This window comes from Rutidosis leptorrhynchoides, chromosome 5, assembly GCF_046630445.1.
Source record: "Rutidosis leptorrhynchoides isolate AG116_Rl617_1_P2 chromosome 5, CSIRO_AGI_Rlap_v1, whole genome shotgun sequence".
Classification (NCBI taxonomy): domain Eukaryota; kingdom Viridiplantae; phylum Streptophyta; class Magnoliopsida; order Asterales; family Asteraceae; genus Rutidosis; species Rutidosis leptorrhynchoides.
This window is the reverse complement of record NC_092337.1, coordinates 116,222,839-116,233,551: the sequence shown is the minus strand read 5'-3', so window position 1 is coordinate 116,233,551 and position 10,713 is coordinate 116,222,839. Positions and strand designations below refer to the sequence as shown.

Below are 10,713 nucleotides of genomic sequence, written 5' to 3'. Positions count from 1 at the left end.
TAAAAAGTTAATTAATATTTTTAATAGATTATTACTCCGTATAATATATTTAACAAGTTTCTTGAATGATCAAGTTGAATTAAAAAAATGAAGTTGGTTAAACTAAACTTTTTAATTAATTGATTTTTTGATTTTAATAATCATTTAAAAAGAAAAAGATTCGTTTGGGCACCACCACTCTGCCAGAGTAGAAGCTCAAGAACACAGAGTGTATTCAATTTTCCACCTCCCTCACACGCACACCCGTTGCTTCCATTAAATGCGTTATTGGTTTGCATTTATTAACACATTTTGAGAATACACACACTCAAACACACACACATAACCCACAAAAGCCTTCAACTTTTAGGGTTTGAATCCAAAAAATTCATTTTCTACAATATTTTTTTTTTCACTCTGTTAACTTTCTTGAACAATTTTTAGCACCCTGTATGTATGTTTGTGTTTCTTTGATTTTTTGAATTTTATCTTCTTGAACAAGAAACCCCTTTTGCGTTTGAAGTTTAAATCAAAGTTTTTGATTCTAAACCACTTCAAAATTGAGTGCTTTTGCTTTATTGCATGTAGGGCTTTTTATGCTTTTTTGGGGGAGAATTTATGTAATTTAATGGGATAAACACAAAATTAAACAAAACCATTCCAAACCCATTATTATTTTCGGTAGTTAATTCTAAATTTGTGTGCTTTAAATGCATATTTCACTTTGGAAACCGATTATATCTCATTGTGCTTCTTTAATTTCTGACAAAAAAAGCAGAAAAAAATATGGGCCTGATGAAGAAAGCATAAAAAACCCATCTGTTTTAAGAAAATTGCAAGAAAATAAGCTTAGAGAAGCTTTAGAACAAGCTTCCGAAGATGGGTCTCTTGTTAAATCACAAAGTATGGATCTTTCTGAAACAATTGATAAAGAAGATAAAGGTTTGGGTAGATCAAGATCACTTGCTAGATTACAAGCTCAAAAAGAATTTTTAAAAGCAACTTCTTTAGCTGCTGATAGAATATTTGAAGATGAAGATTCAATTCCTGAATTTGATGAAGCTTTTTCAAAGTTTTTGACTATGTATCCAAAGTACAAGTCATCTGAAAAAATTGATCAATTGAGGGTTAAGGAGTATACACATTTGACTGATAGTATATCAAAGGTATGTCTTGATTATTGTGGATTTGGGTTGTTTTCTTTTGTTCAAAGTGTTAATTACTGGGAATCATGTACAATTAGTTTATCTGAAATCACTGCTCATTTGGGTAATCATGCTTTGTATGGTGGTGGTGAAAAAGGGAGTGTTGAGTATGATATAAAGACAAAAATATATGATTATTTGAACATACCTGAGAATGAATATGGACTTGTGTTTACTGTTAGTAGAGGTTCTGCTTTTAAGCTTCTAGCTGAATCATATCCTTTTCATACAAACAAGAAGCTTTTAACAATGTTTGACCATGAAAGTCAATCTGTTAATTGGATGGCTCAAAGTGCAAAACAGAAAGGTGCAAAAGTTCATAGTGCATGGTTCAAATGGCCTACATTGAAACCATGTTCAACCCATCTTAGAAAACAAATCTTGAACAAAAAAAGAAGGAAAAAAGATTCATCAACGGGTCTTTTCGTGTTTCCGGTTCAGTCTAGAGTTACAGGTGCGAAATACTCATATCAATGGATGGCGTTGGCTCAACAGAATAACTGGCATGTGTTGCTTGATGCTGGTGCATTAGGCCCAAAAGATATGGATTCTTTAGGGTTATCATTATTTCGACCCGATTTTATCATCACCTCATTTTACAGAGTTTTCGGGTATGACCCAACTGGATTCGGGTGTCTATTAATCAAGAAATCAGTCATAGGAAGCTTACAGAATCAGTCGGGTCATGCGGGGTCCGGGATAGTCAAGATTAGTCCAGTTTATCCTTTGTATTTGAGTGATTCCATGGACGGGATGCCGGTATTGGCCGGAATCGGAGATGATGAAGTTGTTGGAAACGGTGACGAGGTACCGGAAAATAGTGCCGGAGCTATGCTTCCGGCGTTTTCGGGTGCTTACACTCCTTCGCAGGTGAAGGATGTTTTCGAAACTGAGATGGATCATGATGGAGCTAGTCCTATTTATGAAGAAACGGGGAGTATTTGCGCTGGTGAGGTCATGAAGAGTCCTGTGTTTAGTGAAGATGAATCGTCTGAGAACTCGATGTGGATTGATTTGGGCCACAGCCCGTTGGGCTCACAATCGGAGATCATTAACTCTCCATTACCTCCACCCTCTTGGTTCACAAGCAAGCAGGAGCTCGCAGGTAGTCAGTCGCCCCTCCACTTTTCATTTTGTTTACATTCATAAAATGCAATCGTCTCTGTTTTTCACACTGTTGTAAAAAACCCCGATCCGATTTTCCAAATACTGTTTAATTAATCGGTTTAATGGGTCAAAATCGGATTTGTTGGTCAATGTCAGTCAAAGTCATATTGGTGAATTTAAATATATACTAGTATTTTGGAGTTTTTAAACAAATGAACGATCATATTTATGTTTTTAGACAATAATGTAAAAGTTTGTGTTACAATTAATTCCTGAATTACCGATTACCCTCTGAGTAGCGGGTTTTGCAACCTTGGTTTTCATCTTTAGGAAGCAGTCGACTTAATAATATACTCTTCACTTCATAACCTTTTGATTGATAACTTGGCGATTGATGTTCTGATAACTTTGACTGTGTTGACTACTTCTTGACGTACGTCTGAAAAGCCCATTAATACAGAACATCGGACGGACTAAAACCACTTTAAAAGTTTAAGCCTTTCTTGTGGAAGTAACAAAGTTTGTTACCCAAAACAGAAATCAACCCAAAGTTTAATACTCCGTACTTTTAAATGCAGTTTTCATCTCTTCGAATAAAATGTAATCAATCTGCACTTTTTGTATATTTCCCACCATTCATAATGTTTCTGTTTATGTTTGCTGTTTATAGGCAAGAAGGGGAGCATCAAAGAGATAGAGTCACCACCTCACGTAACCAACGTGTTATCATTCGATGATGCGGTCCACAACGTAAAGAAAGCCGACACCTTTGAAGTAAAATCTCAAGAAAACGAAATAAAATCGGAAATTTTCGAGATAAAGGAGGAACCCGAATTCAAAAGACCAAAAGAAAGCGCTGTCATTAGTAGAGAAACCGAAGGCGAGTTCAGATTATTAGGACGAATGGAAGGCAGTAAACGTGTGTCGTTTGGATTAGAAGACAATAATAAGTTGGATGACAACTTATATATTAGCGACGAAGAATATTGTGAAAATCAAGAATCTGATAGAACTGAACCCGAGATAAGTTGCAGGCATCTTGATCATGTAAACTTGTCCGGTTTAAACAAGACGACACTCAGGTTGCGGTTTTTGGTTAATTGGCTTGTAACGTCGTTGCTTCAGTTGAGATTACCCGGGTCGAATCCGCTTGTTCACATATACGGTCCTAAAATTAAGTATGAACGAGGTGCATCGGTTGCGTTTAATGTTAGGGACCGAAGTAAAGGACTAATTAGTCCAGAAATTGTTCAAAAGTTGGCTGAAGCAAATGGGATTTCGCTTGGTGTTGGTATTATTTGTCATGCAAGAATTATTCAGAGCACGAAACAGAATCGTACAGCTGATACAACGGTTTGTAAACCGATGAACGATGATGCTAATGAAGGTGGATTCGTAAGAGCTGAAGTTGTTACTGCTTCACTTGGGTTCTTGACTAACTTTGAAGATGTGTATAAATTGTGGGTTTTTGTTGCCAAGTTTCTTGATCCATCTTTTGTTGGAGAACAGGGTAAAGAAACAGAAACCGGGTAAGTTTTTAGTCTGTTTGATAATGATTTTTGCATTTATATAATAACAATAGAAGATGCGCGTTTGAAGATTATGTTAACGATGAGTTCAGTATTCTGTAAAATCTTGCTTTTGATTTGAAAAATGTTTGGTTTTATGGTTTTTGATGTAGAATTAGGTTTGGAAGCTTTGTTGTGCCATTTTCAGCCACATGAACTTAACAAAATATGATGATTTTATGTTGCTATGTATGTTGTTTTTTTTTTCTTTCTATTTTGATAGCTGTAAATCAAATATTTAGCCTTCATCATCCATTAGTTAAGTTGTTACGAGGTTTCCCGTTCAGGTTACCCGGAGTGCGAGTATTCTCAACTCGAATGTATCTCGGCGTTTGCTGTAATAATCCGTTACCGTTTTCCGTATCTTCTTTAGTCCCTGTAAATTTGAACTTACAACCTCTCGCAACAAATTTAAAGCCCCAATCACTAGGCTATCTTGCAATGGTTAGGCTTCATCACCGTTATTACTATTAAATTTGCAATCAACTTCTATAAGAATATACGTTTCAGACGTTGTTAGGTTTTTAGGTACGAGCTTGGTTTTGTTAAGTTCGTTTTGATGTTTTCGGATGCTTGTTCTTTTTTATAGGTGATGGTTGGTTATAGGTAGTTTTGTATGTTAAACGTTTTTTAGTACGAGCATCATCTGGTATTTTTTGTATATTTTGTTGAAGACGTTTTCCCACTACGTTGATGGTAGTTATATTGTTGACATTTTATTAGAAACCGGAAGTATTGTTGCTAAACTTCCAATAGATAATGCTCGCAACTACTATGTCAACATGAAAAACTATATATATAATGAACCTAACAAACAAATCAGTATTCATATTATTGCCTCCGTTCCAAATCTATTGTCTCACATAGTTTAATAAAAAATACCTGATACGTTTATTTTTCTGTTAACTTTTCAGTTTTACTCCTTATTTTTCAACTATATTTTTGTCTAACATGTTTAAAGTTAGGGTACAACAGAACTTTACCACGTTATTCTTTACCATTTGTGGAAGTAGACAATTAATTTGAGACATTTCAAAAAAAATATTGGACAATAAAATTGAGACCGAGGGAGTATTACTGTATTAATATTTAATATTTATGTTTTATTATTATTGGAGTATTATTTTTTAGTATTATCATTAAAAAGTAGGTAATTTTATTGGTTACTGTTGACTTCCAAATTTTAATTTTTTTAGAGAGGAAAAAGAAAGAGATAATTCGTATGAGATGGACAGGAAACAGCTTTTAGAAAGACAGCCTGATTATTGACTTTAAGCTGTCTTCGTAATAAAATACTCGATTAGTGGAACCCACAATCCACCAGTCTTTGAAATTATATTAGACCATTCGTAACAGCCACCCACAACGCCGTTGCCTACTGATTTGGACATTAAAAAACGCCGGAAACCGCCGTAACAAGGCGTTTCCGGTCGGCGTTTCCGAGGCGTTGGGAGCCTTCCAACGGGTGAGAAAACGTGTGTTGTAGCCACGTGTTGTCTTGTGATTCGTTGGTCAATCCAACCGTTGGTATACAAACGGCTATAAAAAAAATTACTTTTTTTTTCCTTATATAAACACTACACTACCAAACCTCAAATACATACACACAATATTCTATAAAACATCTCATAAACACTCTAATCTTCTTACAAAACACACCAATCACTCCACGAAACCAAGAGCACGAAGAACCCGCAACACCACTCTCCAAGGATAGAGTCGTTTATGGACAAGTGGGAACATGTGGCGGAAGAGGAGACGAGTGCGATATCCAATTTCAACAAGTTTTGCACTATGCAAACCGCACTCACACAAGTTGATTTGTTAGGGAGATCTTCGGCTACGATGGAAGATCCGGATGACGTGATTCGTCTTCAAAATCTAAAAAAATATGTTCGAGACATGATGAAAGACGACATGAACATCGACCGTAACCCCCGAGAATAGATTCTATTTATGTTGTTCCGTCTTTTTTTTATGAATTTATTTTATGTTTTTAGGACTTTTAATTATGTACAGTATTTTTTTTTTTTAAGTAATGGTATGTTTAGGACTTTTAATTATTTACGTTATTTCGTCTTTTTTTTATTTGATTGCTACAATAAAATGAATAAAACCATTAAAAAAATTAAAAAAAACATAAAAAGAAAATTAAAATGCCACATCAGCATTCTACTACCATAACACAAACCCACAACACCAACTTTCAACACCACCACTACTCAACTCTCTCCCACAACACATCCTAATCATCAAAAAACCCACAACACCACCCCACAACACATCCAACCATTACAAATGGTCTTATAGTTTCAATCAAAATAAATATATTATTAGCTGATTAATCATTCTTAATACTTTATTCTCCCCTTATCTAAAAAATGGGAGTAAAGTGTGATGAATGGTAATCAAATTGTGTTTCAATCACTTGTACTATATGCCTAAACACATATATCAATAAGGAGCACGCAAATTATCACCCTTACCAAATTTAAGGGTTAAAAATGTAAATTTTCAAGAGTGTGAAGGTTAAAGGTAATTTTCACTTTTAATAAAAACTTCACCAAAATTACTCACATAAATTTTTTGACGGGAATAATTTTTCTGTTCGACGCGAGTTAGGTTTCACCATCATAACCGTTAAACTCGAAATAAATTTGCGAACTAAACGCAACAAACTGTATTCGAAACGAATCTTCCACGCACTACCAATTGAGCTTTGTTTTAGAGTAACAAACATGAAATTGAATTACATTTACATTTTAGATCCCTACATTATTTATGAACATATAAATATACATAGCATATAATCAAATATACATGATCACCTCCCGAATTATCCTTATTTTACTGAAATTGCGAATATTTTTCTTTTTTTTTGCCAATCGAATTTATCAAACGTTTTCCGCCGAAAAGCAATGACTTCTCAACTAGTTACTACTAACATGTCACGGAGGTTTGCCTGCAATGACTTCGGGCTGCTCGCAAAGCGGGTAGTCGCCCTGAAATTAGTCAGCTAAAAAAAAAAAAGACTTGGATTCCCAAGTTAAAAAAAAATATAGAGCATGGTTTTATTAGAACTGACAAAACAAAACCTACAGTTTCAAAAATAGGTCCATTGGGTTTACTTGAAACCCAAATGGGTCTAAACACATAATATAATAAATTACTTGAAGATTCGAATGGGTCCAATCACATAATAGAAAATTAATTGAAGACCCATTTCGACCCATAACCCGTTTTGACTCGAACTTATTTGATCATTAACCCAACCCGACCCATCTTGATCCGTTTACCATGTATAGGTTTTATGGACAATTATTAGTCTGTTAAGCAAGATCAAAGGGGTTGTTTACATTCGAAACACTATATCATAAAAATAAGTAGTTTTACAGTTAAACTTAAATTCATTAATATTCTATACAATTTGAAGTGAAATAGTGATGTCACATGACACAACCCCTTCCTTACTAAAATCAACCCCGGTTATACCAATCTTTTCTATTTATTTATTTATTTATTTATTTATTTATTTTTGTCAATGATCCATTAGTCTTAAGAGCAAATAGTCAAATACATTGACCATTGACCTTTTATAATTAAGGAATAATAAATATCGTTTGTGTATTACAAATATGTTAGATCACGTAACATGAAGTTTATTCAAAGTTAATGTACTAAACGAAAGTAATTTTTTTTGCTCTATTTCTACTTTCTAGATCTTCAATTTTGTTAGGTAATAGTCATAGTAATGCTGCATCAGACAACTTAAATTGACCTTTCTGTTACTGCTTATTTCTTTTTTCAATATATAATTGTTTGTTCTTTTTGCCAAAACTAAGTAAAGGTTTCAAATTTTTCCACCTTTTCCTCCTTCTTTGACACTAATATTTTAATTTTGAAGCCTGCAACCCATTTCAAAATAACAATCTTTTTAAGTCAAAGATTCAATCTTTATCATTTTATAAAGTTGATCTCCTTTTGGGTTTTTAAAAATAAGATCTTCTGATGCATCTGTCACTATGGAAACCATTATCTCATTGTTTTATTATAATCTTGGACAAGAAACCCAGAAAGGATAATGGGTTGGATCATAATGAAATCAATACAAATCTTGAAGAAGATGGGTCAATTGCTGAAACCCAAATTGACACAATTGAATCAGAAGACTCAATCCCAGATATCAATCAATCATATTCAAAGTTTGTAATCATGTATCCCAAATACAAGTCAACAGAAAAGGTTGACCTTTTGAGATCAGATGAATATTCCCATTTATCTGATCATCTTCCAAAGGTATGTCTTGATTATTGTGGATTTGGGTTGTTTTCATTTCTTCAAACAGTTCATTATTGGGATACTTGTACATTTAATTTATCTGAAATTACAACCAATTTAACTAATCATGCTCTTTATGGTGGTGCAATCAAAGGCACAATTGAATATGATATAAAAATTAGAATTATGGATTATTTAAACATCCCTGAGAATGAATATGAACTTGTTTTCACTGTTAGCAGAGGTTCTGCTTTTAAGCTATTAGCAGAATCATACCCTTTTCATACAAACAAGAAATTGTTGACAATGTTTGACCATGAAAGTCAATCTGTGAATATGATGGCTCAATGTGCTAAAAACAAAGGCGCTAAAGTTCAGAGTGCTTGGTTTAAATTGCCAACACTTAAGGTTTCTTCTATTGATTTAAGAAACCAAATTAGTAGCAAAAAAAGAAAGAAAAAGAAGAAGAATTCGGGTACGGGTTTATTTGTTTTTCCGGTTCAATCAAGGGTTACTGGTACGAAATATTCGTACCAATGGATGGCGTTGGCTCAGCAATACAATTGGCATGTGTTATTAGATGCAGGCGCATTGGGTCCAAAAGATATGGATTCTTTAGGGCTATCATTGTTTCGACCCGATTTTATCATCACATCGTTTTATAGGGTATTTGGGTATGACCCGACTGGATTCGGGTGCCTTTTGATCAAGAAGTCGGTTATTCGAAGCCTTGAAATGGAGCCGGGTCATACTGGATCCGGTATAGTCAAGATTAGTCCATCTTTTCCGGCGTATCTTAGTGATTCCTTTGATATAATTCCGGGATTAGACCGAATAGAAGACGATGATACGGTGGTAAATAGTTCGGGGGCACATTTACCCGCCTTTTCGGGGGCATACACTTCTAATCAGGTGAGAGAAGTTTTTGATACAGATATGGATATGGATGCTGATGATAAAGACTCGGACTTTGACGAAAGTGGGACACTTTCGGTTGGAGAAATGATGAAGAGTCCTGTTTTTAGCGACGGTGAGTCGTCAGAGAACTCGTTATGGATCGGTTTGGGTCCGAGCCCGGATGAAAACGACTGTTGTGGCGGTTCAAACTCACCCGAACCGCCTTTTTGGTTTAAGACCAAGAACCGGATAAAGCATTTAGGTTCTCCTAAAGCAGTTTCAAACATCACTAACAACACCGTTATTCCGACCTCTAAAGAAGTACATCAATTGAATAATAACCAAAAACATGAAATCGAAGAAGCAGACGAAACCAATGAAAGAAAATCGAAAATCTTGTTGAATTTAGAGAACGTTATAAGAAGAGAAACAGAGGGTGAGTTTAGATTATTGGGTGGCCGAGAAGTTAATTTCGACGATACTGATTATATGAGTGATACGAATCAAGAATCGAGCAGGCGTGAACCAGAGATACAATGTCGACATCTTGTTCATGTAGACATGTTAGGACTCAACAAGACGACTCTTCGGTTAAGATTCTTGGTCAATTGGCTCGTGAAATCGTTACTACAGTTAAGAATACGATCAAATGATCAAGAAAGTACGCCCCTTGTTTACATTTACGGTCCGAAGATCAAGCCAGAAAGAGGTGGTTCAGTAGCGTTTAATATTCGAGACAAAAACAAGCGTTTAATCAATCCTGAAATTGTTCAAAAGTTAGCAGACAAAAATGGGATCTCTATTGGAATTGGCATACTGAGCCATATTCGAAACGAGAATGAAGAAGATGATGGGAAGAGTAGGTTAATACGGTTCGAGGTGGTAACCGCTTCTTTGGGATTCTTAACTAATTTTAGTGATGTGTATAAGCTGTTTGCATTTGTTGCAAAGTTTATGAATCCAGGGTTCATCAATGGTGGACTTTCACCTGTCGTAGAAGAAGAATAATGCTTAGTTATTACTATATAGATGTTTCCAACGATAGATCTTATGGCTATCATTAACATGCTTAAAAGCCTTGTATATAGCAGTTACATATTGACTGGTTTATTGAAAGGATTTTAAGCACGTTAATAACCGCCTTAGGCCTGTCGTTAGAAAAACCTTTACCATATACTTGATTCATTCATATTGTTTAGCGTTTTAGTTTGCTAATTTTGTGTGTAGAGAGTTTTTAGGCAGAATCATACAATTCTGCAGTGTTATTACAAAGTTGTTATGTACACATGTTGAGTGTATAAATAAAGCATAAATTAGGATTTTATTCTGTTTTACATTTTTATGGTTTTAGACCTTTTTAGATCATGATAAATTACAATGTGGAAGAATTCCATTTTAGAAGTGCAGAAATTGTGCAAGTATTGAATCAAACCAATAAACTTTTGTAAGCTTCTGGTATATAATTAAGCATTTAAATTTAATTTCACGTGACATTTGTCTCATTTCTTGGTGAGTAAATGGTTTGTCTACCAACCAAGACCTTAATACAACTTAAATGTATTTTATTTCTTTAAATACAGAGCACTTGATTTACCTAAATTTTGGTAAGGAGTTGAACTTTACTACTGCAATAGATTTCAACTGTTTTTGAAAAATATGACCAAAATAATCAATTAAAA

The 10,713-nt window shown here is 34.5% G+C and overlaps 2 protein-coding genes across 2 annotated transcripts; both read left to right on the top strand.

Annotated features, from left to right (window-relative positions):
• Positions 1–594: 594 nt before the first annotated feature.
• Positions 595–4,033, top strand: LOC139847188 (uncharacterized). The gene is made up of 2 exons (XM_071836823.1): positions 595–2,289; positions 2,962–4,033. Exons 1-2 carry the CDS (start codon positions 690–692, stop codon positions 3,822–3,824), a joined length of 2,463 nt encoding a protein of 820 aa, XP_071692924.1. The 5' UTR covers positions 595–689; the 3' UTR covers positions 3,825–4,033.
• A 3,714-nt stretch (positions 4,034–7,747) lies between these two features.
• LOC139847523 (uncharacterized) lies at positions 7,748–10,346 on the top strand. Its single transcript, XM_071837204.1, has one exon. The coding sequence runs from the start codon at positions 7,868–7,870 to the stop codon at positions 10,040–10,042; it is 2,175 nt and encodes a 724-aa protein (XP_071693305.1). The 5' UTR covers positions 7,748–7,867; the 3' UTR covers positions 10,043–10,346.
• Positions 10,347–10,713: the final 367 nt, after the last annotated feature.

Excerpts from the sequence above, each read along its gene's own strand:
- LOC139847188 (XM_071836823.1), top strand. The coding sequence starts at position 690 with ATGCATATTTCACTTTGGAAACCGATTATATCTCATTGTGCTTCTTTA. Across the intron at positions 2,290-2,961 it reads AAGCAAGCAGGAGCTCGCAG|GCAAGAAGGGGAGCATCAAA; the intron begins GTAGTCAGTCGC and ends TGCTGTTTATAG.
- LOC139847523 (XM_071837204.1), top strand. The coding sequence starts at position 7,868 with ATGCATCTGTCACTATGGAAACCATTATCTCATTGTTTTATTATAATC.